Raw genomic sequence first — 17,492 nt, 5'->3', positions numbered from 1 at the left:
TTGGCTGGCAGAATAGACATCAGGCTTTGTATACGGACACTTGTTGATATTTTTCATTTTGTCTTTGTCTTCTCGTGGGATTTCTTAATGATACAGTGAGGCTGCATGAAGAATATCACAAGATTAAACAAACTTTGCAATCCTTGATTTATAGTTTTGAGTTCAGGGTACTCCCACAAGTAAGTTGTGTGCACAACATTACTCTTTCCTTACATTCTCTGTTGTTTTGTTGAAAAAAAATTCACAGTATTTTTTTTATTACTTTCCTGTTAAAAGCCTTGGGGAGCTGTAAACCAGGCCACAATAGGTGACTCATACCCTCAAAGATGTCTTCACAACATCAAAGGTCATGTTTAGCCACTGTCATGGCCTTTGAGAAGAAGCACTACTTTGAAATGTAGTTTGACTCATCTTTGCTGCCGAGAAAAATGACTATTAAAGCACTCCTACTCAAAGCAAAAGTGCTAAATGCTTGACAAGTTGTGCAGCTAGCAAAAACTGTGTTTGCATTTGAGTTATTGACTTTAATTTAACCTGAGCTTCTGTAACATTCAGTTTGCAACAACTATTTAGTGTGCCTGAAATTATAATGTGAAAGAATACTGCAGGCAAAAAATTTGCACCAGTTAACTCATTACTGGTATCAAGTTTCATACTCTTCAGATGGCCTCAGATCAAGGTTCACAAACTTTAAAATTTAAATTAAAATGTCACATTGGTTTTTTCTCCTGCCTTGCAAATATTTTTTTTTAACATGTTCTAAAATCTTTCATCAGGGACTGATTGTGGTACGTGACAATGCTGATACATTTTTCCCCCATTGAACCACTGCTTGTTTTCCTTATCACAAGTCTTTCATCATAGATGCAACATGGTTGATGTTTAGCAACCAAACCAAGATTCAAAGACCAGCTCTGGATGGAAAACTGCATCAATGGACGAACATATCTTCCAGAAATGAATTCTGTTTGTGAGAGACAGAGATAGGTCAAGGTTTTATCATTTTTTCTGTTTATCTTCATGAAGAGGAAAATTATGAGCATTGCATGCCCTTGAGAGAGGTCATTGAGATAACCTGGGGGACAAATAAGAAAGGATTCATGTGGCTGGTGACCTCATAGCAGGTATACAACCCCAAGGGAACAATAAACTAAGCCTCACCATTTGACTCGAGCCCACAGCATGATAACATCAAGGTTCATGTTTGAGCCTTTCAGTCATCACCAGAGCCTCTGGGAATGGAATGAAAATCTTTTTAAAAAGACCTGCTTCTGCAGCATTTAGGATTTTTTCTAGGCTTACAAGAAAAAACAAACTCATAATAAACATAATATACCAACTCAGTGTGCTGGACACAGTGTTGAATTTATGTAAGGTACAAAAAACAATTACCTGGCAGAATGGACTATTGTTTTTATCGTTTTTGAGCTAAATTAAATGAATGTTCAAATCTTCCAATGTCACACAAGCCTATGTCCTAATACGGGTCACATATACAATATAATAAGAATGACGACAACATAATGGGAACACCAATGAGGAATGTAAGATGGAACCGAAAATAGATGAGAGAAGTGCTGATACCGTGATACCAGACATGAATCAGTATTTAAACTAGCAAAGCTCAGAGGCACATGGAAAACAACAACAATCAAAACACAAACTAGCAAAATAACCTAACACTGCCAAAAAACAGGCTTATCAATCAGTCTGGACTGACCACAAGAGTGTCTCAACACAAGTTCCCCACACATGTGTACTAGAGTGTCTGCAACTTTAAAAGGCCAAACGGATAATAGAAAGGACATCTGTAAGTACCTGAGTACCCCAAAGCAACATCCAAATACACTGACATAGTGTAAGGCATGTAGGGAGCCAGCTCAATGGTAGAAATCAGATCCAATCAGTTAACAGACAACAATCTGAAATCTTAATCTCGACACAACACCCCTAAGGGAAAACTGGACTTTTAATAGGATTGCTTTTATACAACAACAATCAGTTCAATTTATTTACTCAAAATATGAATATTGTTGAATGTTTGTACTCTATAGACACACCTTTTTTTCTTATTATGGCTTATTCTGGTTATTATAGAGAATCATTTGTGCACACAGTCATGTAAAGTTTGTTGTAAAAACCAAACAGCTTTAATTTTATATCGATTAGAAATAACTGTACCAGAAAAGTTTAGTGGATTCACATCATTTTACATTAGTTATGTTGGCCGCTAAGTAAAAATGACAAGAAATCATTTGGCTCATCTCAATCATTGACTGTTTTTTTTGCTTACTCTTCTTCTTCCTCTTATTATTATTATTATTATTATTATTATTATTATTATTAATAATAATAATATTAATAATTTATTCATTCATTCATTCATTGTCTACCACTTTGTTTGCTGTTGCGGGTCGCGAGGAGCCAATGCCGCCCATTATTATTATTATTATTATTATTATTATTATTATTATTATTATTATTATTATTATTATTATAATAAGGGTTAGGTTTAGGATACATCTTCACAAAAAATATGTACCAAACACATTGTATTACGGTGCTGCAAACAAATTTTGCAAAACTTTATATTAGATTCTAAGAAATTATGAAAACATTTTTACATATTTTTGTCATTATCTTTTTTTTCTGAGGGGGGGTGTCTTTTTTTATAAATAGTGTCTAATTTAAAAATAAATTAAGTGATGATTTGCTGGGCAGAGGAGAACTGATGGATAGGTAGATACTATGAATTGAGAGACTGACAGATGGATAGATAAGTATATATTCTAAAGTTAAAACTGCGATTGTTCTTTTTAATTTTGTAGGGCTGTTGTGGAAGGACCGAAAGCTTTTTCTCACTCTCTCTGAGAATTTCAATTAAGTGGTGAGGTAAAGCGGCAAGAATGCTGAGTGCTGCGTAATGAGTGTCGATCACTGGGGGCCTGTGTGACAGGTGACGGGGCTGGTTAGAGGAGATGCTGACGGTCAGGTTAGCTCTGTCTTACCGTGGCCTGCTGCTTCTCTGCTCTCTCATTTGCCTCATCCAGCTGCTTCTGCAAGGCTGCCTGGAGGGACTTCATCTCCTCTCTGTCAAGTCAGAGGGAAGTGAGAAACACTGTTAGCACATCCTCCTGACACATTCAGAGGCCTCCACTGCCTGGGAACACACCGGTCTATACCACTGTTCAGAAATTAATTGCACAGTAACATATTTACTCAAATCAACTTCCTCTTTTATTAACTTAAGTTTTATTACTGCACTTAAGTTAACTGGTATTGAGGAAGGCCGCATGTTGACATGTATTACAAATACACAAAATTAAAATCACACCAATTTCTGATCACTCAACAATGTAAAATATATGAGAATAAAAATCCAAAGTATTGTGCATGAGTAAAAATGTCATTTAACAAAGACTGGTTTGTGCAAAGTCTATTAACTGTAATAATGTAATTTCCAGCAAATTTAAGAATAAAGAAGTGGATATTTTAATGGTGCATAGTCTTACTTATTCTAATATGAGTGTAAATGATGCCAAAACATTAATGCCACACTGGCGATCCCACTGGGGTTATTGAAGACGTCTTTGTTGAATATTTAAATTAAATCCAATGCAATATTAATTTTCTCTCTTTTCTCCTTTTATGGTAGCTGAAAATGTTTTTGTTTGCCATTTATTTTCTTTTATCTTTATTATAAATTCATCTTTAATTCCAGTCTAAATTCAAAGGTTTGTCTCCAGATGTACATCATGTGAGATCATGGACGGTTCAAAAAACACCATAGAAAAAGCAATAAAGGTAGCAGGGTCTGGGTCGGTTGGAGAATGCACAAAGAAAACACATGTGTTCATTATGTTTTCTTATGCAGTAAACCATTTGAAAGAGGCAGGTCTGATTTAATGTTTTCTCTATGAAGACTGGTGCTGTGAGATTATACTGTATGTTAAACATATATGCTGATGCATTAAAATGCCTTGAATATTTTAGTGCTGCTTGATGCTCTTGTGTACAAATAACACCAATACACTCTGAATTATGAATCAAGTGGACAGTTGATGTGGGTCATTGCTTAAGAAGACACTTGCAGAAATCAAATCAAAAACACAGTTCATCTAAATTAAAAGTAACAGTCTCTTGTCATTTCAAAGCATAGCTGTAATTTTAAAAAGAAATGATATGGTTGCTGTAAAATAGCATAACCAAATGTCAGTGTCTTTGAAACAAAGCTCAATGTTTGTTTGGAATGCATACCCATGCAATTTATAAGTATATATACTGTATACAGAAGTCATATTATCATTTTTTTGATCAGATGCCTTGTCTTTTGGCAAAACTTCAGCCTTGCAAAATGTAAAAAGCAACAGATGATGTGTTTAATTTATTTTTACATATTGTGTGGATAAAATGAAACATATAGAGGTAATTAAAATAGGTAAAAACCAACTCTTCAACAAATATAATCAACGAAGTCATACTGAGTACAAATACTGTACATTAACAGCAGATAGAAGCTCAGGTATACATTTTCAGAACTTAAACTATTTGAAATGTTCTGTTTTTGTTGTCAGTCTGTTGATTAACTTTTTATTGCATGAAAGTTTGTAACAATATAAGTTTGAGAAAGCAATCAAATCACTCTTTAGAGTTGTCAGAAATAAAAGACTCGCAATGAATCACCTGTCTACATCTGCCATGATGAAATCAGCTGGTAATCACACTCGACACACATGGAACACTAATACTAGCAAGGCTAAGTCTTTTTTTTCTTTCTTTTTTTTGATGACACCTGAGTACTGCCATGCACTTGTGACTATTGATTGACTATCAAGATATTGCACACAGGAGGCTGAACTTCAATCAGGCTGACATTTCAGAGAGCACAGAGGCCACAAATGACTCCCAATCATTAAAAGTCTCATTACACACAACGTTAATCAGACAACCTTAAATGGTGAAAACATTTCCAGCTTGCTTGGAGGAAAAAAATCAATACATCATAGATGTTTGATCTGGTGTGTCATAAAATAAAACACAATTTTTCACATGAAAAATTATGCTTCTAAAGAAAACCAAAACCACAATATGGTGCGCCCTCATCCCCCAGGGTAATACGTTCCAGGAACCACACGAATCCCGCAATAGGACGACAATCTTATTATTTACGGTAATTTAAACATTTATGAACCCTCCCCATACTGACATTATACCACCTTCTATCTGTATTACGTTTTCCCACACTCTTATCGACTGTTTAAAGCACTTTTGTGTCTCACGGAATGGAGCGCACCTGCGGATGCTGTCAGCCAATAGAATGTGCATACGGTATCATGTGACTGCCTACCAAAAATCCGCGATGAGGTGAAGTCACAAGAGTTGATGCGCGAATGCACGAGGGAACACTGGAATAACAAGGGAGTCAGAGACTGCAAGATCACGCGACTTACCCTGATTTACTTTCAGGGTAGGTCATGGTTCCCTGAAATTAGTACCTTACTAGTGCACAGATTAGTGCATACGGATAAGGCCAGTGTGAGTAAGACCATAGATCAAAGCTAGTGCATAGGTAGATCAAAGCACCAGCTACGGTCTTACACTGGCCTTCTCCCTCATCTTTCTATGTAATCAGGTTCCTGTGTATATAAAAGTTGAAATATGACCTTGACCTAGTTTTCTCAAGGTCGAGGTCATCATCTCATATTCATCCCCTTTGCTGCCCGTGCAATGTTCTTTTTGTTTCATCTTTCTATCTGCAACGATTGCAAAGATATTTGGTGGACATACGAATGAACGGACGGACGAATGAACGAACGGACACACGAACACCAACAGTACATCACCGCTTTGAAACGGGATGTAATGAGCCAATTTTTAAAAACCCAGAAATATTATTGGCTATGTTGTTAGTATTAATGTTATCATGTTATTTATTTGTTATTTATTTTGGCTGCATTGTTATCATAAATATGATCATGAACACACATTTTCACAAAGTCAGTACCATATTTTTTCAACATTCTGGGTCTTTAAATTTTGAAATAGACCAGACAACACATTTGCAACAAAGTCACAGTCAATAAAGTCTGATCCGACCTCACACTGTTCCGATGGAACAAATCGGCTTAGTTTAACACTTACAATTTGCAATAAATGTGATCCAAATCTTTTAAATATAATATGATCAATTCTAATTGACGAAAAGACCCTCCCTGATAAAGGACGCTTTTGGTTTATATGATGGCGCTCATGGCTGCTTTATTTTTGGTATCAACTGTGTTGCCTTGTTAAAAGTCTGATGCATTTGAATAGTTTTTTCATGATTAATTATTTAATAGATATAAACTGTGTGAAAAAGGCAGTTAAAAATGCATGTGCTTGTGTTATATTGAAGATCATCCTTTTAAGGGGCATTTCCTGTAAAATTAGATTAAAAGAAAAAAAGTGACGTGAAACCATGTAGAACAGTATGTAGAACAGTATGATCTCTGAATGGACAAGTGCATAATGAGAAGAATAACAGAGGTCAAAGATCAAAGTTAGTGCCCTAATCTACTGTCATTGATCAAAGCACTAGCTTTGATCTATGGCCTTACTCACACTGGCCTCCCTCTCCCTCTCACATCTTTCTTATTCGGTTCCTGAGTGTACAAAAGTTGAAATTTTACATTGACCTAGTTTTCTCAACGTCAAGGTCACAATCTCATTTTCATCTCCTTTGCTGCCCGAGTAATGTGTTTTTTGTTTCATCTTTCTATCTGCAATGGTTGCAGACTAACTGATTTGGTGGACTAACTAACTAACGGACTTACACGTAAATACTGACAATTGCAATACGTCACCGCTTTGAAGTGGGATGAAATGATTCAGATGATTTTCTCAAAGGAAAGACATTTCAAAAATGTTGTATATGGAGTGAGTGTGTGTGTGTGTGTGTGTATGGTTGTCTGTATTCGTATGTGGCTCTGCGGTACACTGGTATCGTGCCCGGAGTGTCCCCCGCCTCACGACCTATGCCAGCTGAGATAGATAGCTGAGCCCCAGCTCCCCGTGACCCGCTACGGCAAAAAAATAGCAGAAAATGAATTCTTCTTCTTTTCCTTTCGACTTTTCCCTTCAGGGGTCGCCACAGCGAATCAATTGCCTCCATCTAAACCTGTCCTTTGCATCCTCTTCTCTCACACCAACTACCTCCATGTCCTCTTTCACTACATCCACAAACCTCCTCTTTGGTCTTCCTCTAGGCCTCCTGCCTGGCAGTTCAAAACTCAGCATCCTTCTACCAACATATTCACTATCTCTCCTCTGGACATGTCCAAACCATCTCAGTCTGGCCTCTCTGACTTTATCTCCAAAACCTCTAACATCTGCTGTCCCTCTGATGTACTCATTCCTGATCCTATCCTTCCTGGTCACTCCCAAAGAGAACCTCAGCATCTTCATCTCTGCTACCTCCAGCTCTGTCTCCTGTCTTTTCCTCAGTGACACTGTCTCTAGACCAAACAACATTGCTGGTCTCACCACAGTTTTGTACACCTTTCCTTTCATTTTAGCTGAAACTCTTCTATCACACATCACACCTGACACTTTTCTCCACCCGTTCCATCCTGACTGAACACGCTTCTTCACCTCTTTTCCACACTCTCCATTGCTCTGGACTGTTGACCCCTAAGTACTTCTCTGCCACTCCAGTGGCTACATTCCAATGGCAGAAAATGAATGAATGAATGTATATAAAATAAACCGGTCGATCTACATTCCTGCGCTCACCTATGGTCACGAGCTGTGGGTCGTGACCAAAAGAACAAGATCCCAGATACAAGCGGCCGAAATGAGTTTCCTCCGCAGGGTGTCCGGGCTTTCCCTTAGAGATAGGGTGAGAAGTTCGGTCATCCGGGAGCGACTCAGTCGAGCCGCTGCTCCTCCGCATCGAGAGGAGCCAGATGAGATGGCTCGGGCATCTGGTTAGGATGCCTCCTGGACGCCCTGGGGACGACCCAGGAAACGCTTGAGAGACTATGTCTCCCGGCTGGCCTGGGAATTCCTTGGGATTCTCCCGGAGGAGCTGAACGAAGTGGCTAGGGAGAGGGAAGGCTGGGCTTCCCTGCTTAAGCTGCTGCCCCCGTGACCCGACCCCAGATAAGCAGAATAAGATGGATGGATAGATGGATGGATATAAAATAAATTTTCAAAATATATTTTACATAGTTTTTAATCATTATCTTTCCTCCCAACATCATTTTCATTTTCATAAATTCTTCAACCAATTCCAATGTTTACATTAGACAGACATCAGACATGCTTCATGTTGACACTGACGACAATATGCTGGTATCTTACATGTGAGTCATTCATGATGCCCCACTTTACCTCTGTGTGTGGCTGAGCTCCAGAATCCTCTGCACATCCTTCTTAGCGACTGAGTCATCATTTTTCAGTGACTAAAAGAGAAAGAAAGATTTGTTTTTTTTCCAGGAAAGAGGCAGTTTTGCATCTCAGCTGTTGACCTGCAACATTTTAAAATGCGCACAAAAGACCAGGTAAAGCAAATATTTCCTCTGAACTCATGGTAAATATTTCAAAATGTTCTTACATTTTCATTATTGCATGTTCATTCAAAGAAACATCAAAGCAAAATACAGTATTAAGTTGTGAGAAGCCCAAGAATCATAAAATAATTGAGGTGAATACTTTAATATTATGCAGAAAGTCTAAATTGCTGTTGACATCGCAAATAACTAAATAGGATACAATCTTCTGGTGATCAGTGTTGTATGAAAGTGCTAGAAAGGATGCAGGCAGGCAAACGGATTGAGATGCACTGGCGTCTAAACATCTGCCTGATGGGTAATTATGGATTAGGCAGGTCTCTTATTGCCACATAAGCTCCCCCAAGATATTTATATTTGTTTTGAGCTGAAAAGAGACATTTCCAAAAATGTGGACTTAGAGGGAGAGCTACTTTTAGTTAATATTCTTGAATGTACCATCTGTGGAAATTATCACATTTCCATGAACCCTGTGTCAAATTTGCAAAGAGGGGAGCTCCCTTCTTTACTTCATGCACACTTATCCTGAAGGACGAGATGGGTGAAATTAGCTAGGATGTGTATTCACTTCAGCCAAACTATTGTTGAACTGTGCAAATAAATAATGGAATTGTATGTTATTCCCAGGATTACTTGATTTTGTTCATTTTCTGTATGTTAATATTCAATAATTCATACATTATGCCATTGAAGAATGACAGACAAAAGGACTATATAATCAAAGGTAAAAAATAATATTTGTAAGCACTGTTTTACCCTCTGAAACTAGAAATATTTTTGCTAAATAAATTGAGTGCACTTCCTGTTTGCATGCCAGTTTTCGAATACTAGATGCAGGCTACAAATTGCGAGAGACATATATTCAACTAGCCACTAGAGAGCTGAGCTTTGGCTCATTGCAGTGTATGAGTTCAGGTGCTTAAGACAAGTTCAATATAAAAGATAAAAAATCATGTATCTAAAATCAAGGCCTGGTGCATAATATAGCCTGGAGTACAGCTTTGAAATATTGAAGATTTTTGTATAATTTTGTTCTCCATAAAGCAACCCCTTTACTTTCACACCAAAATCGGGCCAGTTTTAAGCATTGTTAACCTCAGTTACATCAAATCACTTACACTGAATATGATGATAGTTGATGATCTCACATTCTCACATCAAAATTCATGTAATTTTTTTTGATTGCTTCAATGACTGTCCTTTACATGAATTGCTGTGCTGTAATCATTCTGGTGTTTAATGCATTTAAAGTAAAGTATACAGTATGTTTGGCCAATAACATTCATGTCATGCTGTCAGTACAAGCAAGCATAATTATATGAATAGAAAATTCCATGTCAGAGGATATGGTTTACCATCTCACAGTCAACCAATTCGCTTGTGAATCAAAAACTCCAATTGTACCTGACATATTGTGATGTTTTTATTTTTCTATACACAATCAAAACATCTAACAGATGGAATTAATCTATAGTTTTGACTGGGGTTGAGCTAGGTACTTGTTTCAGACGAGTATCCGTTACGGATAAAGCATTTTTGACGAGTAGAAGCATGACAAAAGTAAAACTTGTTAATACTCGTGTTCGTGCAAAAGGAAAATCCTCATAACACATTCTGTGATTGGCCAGTCACACACAGCACCCGCCCCTCCTTACAGAGACAGAACTGTCGCTGCCCCATTCTTGAACGCACACACAGACATTGACTGATCTCTCTGTGCATGGCTTCACTGTAGCTCACATTGCTATCCTTAGGTTTTCTTCAGCCTGCCTCTATTTCATCAATTTAAGGTTACTTGGTGAACCTGTTTCTTTTATTGTTGCACGTACGCGGTGCATTTGACCAGAGAGAGCTGAAAACTGCTCGTGTTGCATTGGTCACAGCCTACACTCCAGTTGTTGTTGTTTTACCTGCTTGCTCTTAGTTTGACACTTTCTCACTTCAGTTCAAATTAATAATACTGTATAGATACTTTAACTGTTACACACACACGCATGCACGCACTCACACGCACTCGCTCACACACACACACACACACACACACACACACACACACACACACACACACACACACACACACACACACACACTTGCTCTCTCTCTCTCTCTCTTCTTGTAATAAAAAAAATTGATTTGAATCTCAATTTCAGGCTGTCCTGTAAAACGTTTTTTTTTAAAAAACAATAAATACAGCAATTTCTAATCAATTCATATCAATTTCAGACTTAAAATAATGTATGGATTGAAGCCCCGCACATTTTCAGTCAAACTGCAACCACTTCCGGTTTAAGTCCTGCCCATTCCGAGTACAAATACAGATACAGATAATTTAGATGGTTGAGCAGATACAGATACTGACACCGATAGTGGTGTACTCGCTCATCCCTAGTTTTGACACAAAACACTTTTTACTGTACTCAACCAAGCATTTTCATATAACAGAAAACAATCTAGTATTTGGTGTTACTGCTTACACGGTCATAGATGATGTTATTGATACTTCATACAATTTTAAAATGTATTATAAATTTGATGGGCAACCAGTGCAGCTCAAAAAGAAATGCATGACTAAGTTAATAATTTGTCTCCTGTCCACGCTCGGAGTCACAAAAGCATGTCAGTCTTTTTTTGTGCCATTAAAACTGATCATGTATCTGATGTCCTGAAATATTTCAAGCTTGGCCAGACTTTCTCACAGAATACTCAAAAGATAAGACTATTAAAAGTTGAAAGTTACTAGGTTTTTTTTTTCCTATAGATTTTACATCGGAAGTCCATTATCTGGGGGAAGGATGTATCTATGAGTGATTCCTTCTCAGTTTCAAAATCTCTCAATAAGAAATGTGTTTTCATTGTTGTTGATGACTGCCCTTAGGTAGCAACACGAACACAGAGCACTATACCAGGTCACAAGCCAATAATATTACAGTATGTCACTCAGAAGATTGCACTGTGCAGCTCTCAAAAATCCCCCCATGATCCATAAATGTAATTGATAAGTAGTGCCTCTAGGTACTCTCTCTGACATTCTACTAAATAAATGGCAATGTAGTAACAGGAAAAAAATTCTGCCTGTCTGCCAGTTCCAGTATTGTGCCTTTCAGATGTGACTCAACACGTGTAATCTGAGGCCATGTCCACACGGTGCCGGTTCTTTTTGAAAACGCAACTATTTCACCCCGCATAGAAAAAATCTCCATCCACGCGTAGCCATAGAATTGCATTGATCAACACGTTTATAAGCTGAACAACTCCAAGTACGACAGGCGAGAGGACCAGGACGTGTGGAAATTCACGCTGTTCCTCCTGGGGGACGATCTCCATCAGAGCTCTCCCACCAGCAGGCAGCGCGACCCGGTCTGACCCAGAACTCATGTCGGGGTCTTTGGCAAGGAACGTGAATGAATGAATAAATAAATAAATATATAAACTTTATGACTCAAAAAGAAAGAAACAGATGAATAAATATTCAAATGTCAAGCATGTTTATCAACGCGTCTTCGACGTGGAGCTGTTATACGTCAGAAAATAGCTGGTTTTAGTTAGTTTTAGTACCATCCATTTTGTTTGTATATATAGACAAAGGTCTAACGCATTACGTCACAGCGGTTTTTGTCACAGAGACATGCCCCTCGGATGGAAAAAGTTGCAGATACTGCGTCCACATGAAAACGCAGACCTGGCCTTTTCAAATATCTTCACTTTCGCCAGCATTTTCAAAAAGTTGTGTTGTCGGATATCTCCGTTGTTGTGTGGATGGAAGGCATAACCACAACAAAAAAATTTGTGTTTTCAAAAAGATCTGGGACCGTGTGGACGGGGCTTTAAAGAGAGCAGGCACACATCTAGAAGAAAGGGCTGTTAATAATAGACTGATCAGATAGTGTGCAGTGGTGCCTTTAACTCTTAACTCTTAAAAACTATATGGGGAGAGGATCCAGTTGGAATCAGGTTATTGGCCGGGGATAGCTAGTAATATCCATGAATGTAGCAGAGAGAATTACATTTGTTTTAATTTGCCTTGTCTAAAAAAAGAATTTTGAAATTTGACCTAACCCTAACCCTAACCCTAACCCCTAACCCTAACCCTAACCCCTAACCCTAACCCTAACCCTAACCCTAACCCCTAACCCTAACCCTACACAGAGTCCTGCACATGCAAAACTGATGCTCGAGGAGTCATGGTTTGAAGATTAGTGACCCTGATGAAGCTGCTGTGTTTGATATTAGGAATGAGAAAGGCAGTGGTACGCCCCCTTCAGGTTATCTAATTATAACAGAAAGACTCTCCTTTTAAATTATGTGTAAATGTCGCAGGTTATATTACAAAGTCCAATTCAAATTATTAACACAGCCCACACTTAGGTCAAGGGTAAAATAATCTCTATTCTTATACTAACAGCTTCACAAGGGCTCACCCAGGAGCCGCTGCCAAAACCAAAATTTTCCAATATACAAAGTTTAATTATGAAGGTTGCCGACCTCCGCTTATGAGCAAATCCTTGAGACTATAAACACTTGCTCCAAAAAATCTTTCCAGAAATACTAAATGTTTCTCCCTATTGACTTGGTTATCTTTAAAAGTCATAGAGGTTTATGTAGATTATATTTTACCCTTGCAAAATGATTTATTCCACAGCACATTATTCCAAATCTCACCCAACCTGTGCCCTGACCATCATGTTGGCGCAGGGCCCAGGGCCAAGACAGATGCCAACTGCACTTGCCTGGAGTGAACTAACATCAGAGCCTGCCACGGGATGATGATAACTAGACTACATGAGCTTTTTCCAGATACATGGGAAATTGCTCACAAACGATGAAAATTTATGCATATAACTTCCTTGATTATTGATTTTATGAAAATTCTATTGGTTGTTAAAAGTTGCCTGAGTCCTAAAAACATGAAAATCCTGCAATCAATGCCGCTTTGGGAGCACTGTAAATGTGAGGCTTCTGGTGCCCAAGGTCTAAATGTCAAAGGAAGACATTTTTGGCAAGATCTTTGTTGGGCTCTGTGCTGTGACTGACAAATACTAAATGTTTAAAATATGTGAATGTATAATTGAGTTTCTGTTCATTTCTTGTCATTTCCAAGAGCTGTAATGAAGTTGACCTTAACTGACTGGTGGGGAGTGATGTGCTCTATCTGGCACTGAGATAATTGTGTTTCGTAAAATACTCAGAGAATAATAATACTGACAGTATAATAAGGAGCATTACTTGATGAAATGTCCAACATGGTAAAACAAACAGATATCTTTGTCTGCAACACAGATTTCAATCCTCATCATCACCAACTACAAGGTCTCTTATGAAGTCATTAATATAATGATTTTTCTGTATTATATTTATTTGTGTTAAATCATCCTCATTATAGGATTGGCTTATATTGTACTATCATGGTGTTCAGGCCTAATTTAATTATTACAATTCTCTTAATTTTCCAGCATAAAAACCACATGCATGTGAAGCATTTTGTGGGCAAGAACAGAATGACAGTGATTTTTTTTTAATTTAACACAGATTTGTATTTACAGTTCTAGTTTGAAAACATTTGATGTATTTATTATAAGCACAGATTTAATATTATTATATATTATTATTAAAATCAAGTCAATGGAAATTGTTAATGTGCACATCATTTTTGTTTGACATCAGCCCAGTTAATAAAATGTTAAAATATATCTAATTAAATGATGAAATTAATTAGTTTAGTTATTGTTGAGTAAAGTAACTAACATTAAGTAGGTAGAGTCAGGTCAAGTAAGAATCATCTGAAGATGAGTATAGGAAATGACATGTGGTCCTCAACTCCAGGCCAACGAAACCTTTAAACATTGTTCTTAGTCAGAAACGTCCAAACCTGAAGGTTGCCTTTTATGCTCTCCAGCTCCTTTGATGTCTTGGAGAGCTGGTGCAGAATGCTGCTCCGTTCATTGAAGACTTCCTTTAGCTTCTTTTCCAACCCATCATAGCTTTGTCTGTTGAGAGAATGACAAAGCAACATTTCATTATTAAATGTGCATCACTGGCTGAAAGAATTCAATTGTTACTGCAACTCTTGGGAGAAGTTCTTGTTTTAAAATAGCGCGGAATTGTTAAAGCTTAAGGGTAGAGTAGTCAGTGAACACGCTAATATAGACCTTGCATAGACCTTAGGTAAGTGAAACAAAAAGTGTTATACATTCCATCTAAATAGAGTTTAATACTATTCTTAAGTTATTCATCAATCTTGTGAAAGCCTGATTTTCACTGGATGGCATCATTTATCAATTATTACTATTATTACTACTACTTCTAGAGAGACAAATATAACTTTAAAACAGGCGTTCACTAACTATAAGCATTATAAAGATTGTCTTGATGGATTTTGCATAAGTATCTCTCTGAGACAAAGCTTTCCTCTTTTATGCAAAACTGCAACCACAACCACAATATCTGTGTATATATTTGGAAAATTATTGCAATTATGTCAAAGTATGGTTGTGCATAGCTGAACATTAGTGTCACTGCCAAATCTCCACTTATTATCAATGAGACATGTGTCTCTGTAAAGACCCTGTGGGCACATTCATTTTATTCTTATTGTTATTGTAGCCCCCAGCCAATAACAGTGAACAACATGTGAGGGCAGACAAAAGGCTAAAAGCATAGCAACCATCTTAAAATCTGTCTTCACAGCTGTGTCTGAGTCATGGATATTTGAAGGACTGGAGGTGGGGGGCCCACTACCAAATCCTACTCAGACAAAATGTAATAATTTTTCTGTGCACTTATTTTCCCTTGAAAATTACATGGGTCCTTAATAGGCCCACGCCACATCAATTCGATAACTTTCATAGAAACTTGAGCAGTAGCTTTTCCTGATACAATGCATGACATCCTTAGTGGAGGTAACATGTGACAGCTGATGCGAAGTTAACAACCTGATTTTTGTTGAACGCTTTCAATCAGTGTGATCAGAGAAAAGGAGCTATGAGTTACCACATGATGGTTTTGACTGCCTGACACAAATCTAAAAATCAATTTTTCATTTAATCTGACATCCTCTTTACAGACTCAAGAACAGCAACAATTCTTCTGGGAGGTGTATAAACTCAATTATATCTGAATTATGCTGCTACTAAAAGAGCCTTTAGGCCCTGGATTTCTTCAAATTTTATTATTTTGATGACCCCTTGAGTCTTCTAATTGCCAGTGTCTATAAAATTGAGCACCACCATTCTACACATCCAACACATAACAAGAAGAGGTCATGTACAAGTGTCAGAATGTAATCTTAATAATAGAATTGGAATGGAGTTGTACGAAAAGGAGAGGTGGTTAATGCAAGTGCAAAATGTGTATCAGACTGTTGGATTTAATGGCCCTGCTGCACATTTTGTGAGCCTCACTGGGCCTATTTTACTTTGAAGAAAAAAAGAAAAGGTAGAAAGAAATTTGCACCCTGGGGCCGACATAATTAACAACTTAGGAAATGTATAAAGAGCAAACCAATTTCACTCTTCAAGATGCATTCACTGATTTACAGTCCATCTGAAAGTATTCACAGTGCTTCACTTTTTCCACATTTTGTCGTGTTGCAGTCCAACTCCAAAATGTATTTAATTATTTTCCTTTCCTCAAAATTCCACACAATACCTCACAACAACAACATGAAGACAGTGTTCTTGTTCTTGCGCCCTCACGCATTCACGCATCAACACTTGCAACTTCACCTCATCGGGGATTTTTGGTAGGTAGTCATGTGATACCATACACGTATCTATTGGATGACGTCATCCGGTGGTGCGCTACGTTCCATGAGTCTCAGAACGCAACGCACTTTCATGAGACATGAAGGTGCTTTAAACAGTCGAAAAGAGTGTGGGAAAAGGTAATATTAGTATGGGAAGGGTTCATAAACATTTAAAGTACCGTAAATAATAAGATAAATGGTTAGTCGCTTTATTGCGGAATTCGTTATGTTCTTGGAACGCATTAACCGCGAGTAAAGAGGGCGTACTGTGTGTATAGACACACACACGCGCGCATGCGCGCACACACACACACACACACTGTGAATGCCCTGTGTGTTCAGGATTGTGCGCTCAGGATTGTCCTGTTCGAAAATGAATCTTTACCCCAGTCTGGACCTCTTGATTTAAAATGCTGCATTCATCTTTCCCTTTATCCTGACTTGCCTCCCAATTCCTGCCACTGAAAAACCTTCCCACAACCTGATGCTGCCCCCACTGTGCTTTGCTGTAGGGATGGTACTGGCCAGATGATGAGTGGTGCCAGGTCTCCTCCAAAGATGACACTTGACATTAAGGCCAAAGAGTTCCATCTTTGTTTCATCAAACCAGACATTGCTTCTCATGGACTAAGAGTCCTTCAGATGCCTTTTGGCAAACTTCAGGCATGCTGTGATGTGACTTTTCCTGAGGGGGGCTTTCGCCTTACTACTCTACCATACAGGCCTAATTGGACTGCTTCAGAAGTTCTCCTCTCTACACACAGCTTCAATGAATTTCTGGAAGAAGACTGATAAACATTAAAATTTCAAATATTTTGGCACACTAAGATGGACGGGAAATTGTTTTACCGGACATAATATTAAAGTTCCTACTGCAGTCTTAAAAAAGGGAACATATACGTAACCGCCTCCTAATTCATTGTTGCATTTTTGAATATATAACCAAGTTAAGCATTTTTTCATTATTTGAAGTGCCTAAACTAAATATCCTAAAACTTATCCTGGCTTACATCAACAGGTGAATATTGTGCAGAAATGACTGACAACAACAAATTAAAAGTGGAAATTTGGCTTCCACACATAGTGTGCAAACATTTACAGAATTTTGAAATTTAAAAGGTTTTTGCTGCAGCAGTCATTTCGTATGTCATAGTTTATCATTTAAGTTGTATTGTAGACTACTGGGCTCATTTTTTAAGTCG

The 17,492-nt window shown here is 37.8% G+C and overlaps 1 protein-coding gene across 1 annotated transcript in view; it reads right to left on the bottom strand.

The window, feature by feature from the left end:
• Positions 1-17,492, bottom strand: part of luzp2 (leucine zipper protein 2) — a 148,495-nt gene that overhangs the window by 60,501 nt on the left and 70,502 nt on the right. Inside the window, exons 2-4 of the mRNA XM_068319528.1 lie at positions 14,416-14,533; positions 8,371-8,441; positions 3,009-3,090 (exon numbers count right to left, since the gene is read on the bottom strand). Coding sequence (XP_068175629.1) covers positions 3,009-3,090; positions 8,371-8,441; positions 14,416-14,533 — 271 coding nt within the window. The remainder of the gene's footprint in view (positions 1-3,008; positions 3,091-8,370; positions 8,442-14,415; positions 14,534-17,492) is intronic.

Source organism: Antennarius striatus, chromosome 1 (genome assembly GCF_040054535.1).
Source record: "Antennarius striatus isolate MH-2024 chromosome 1, ASM4005453v1, whole genome shotgun sequence".
In the NCBI taxonomy this organism is placed as follows: Eukaryota; Metazoa; Chordata; class Actinopteri; order Lophiiformes; family Antennariidae; genus Antennarius; species Antennarius striatus.
Note: the sequence above shows the minus strand (reverse complement) of the source record. Positions and strands in the feature narration are given on the sequence as shown.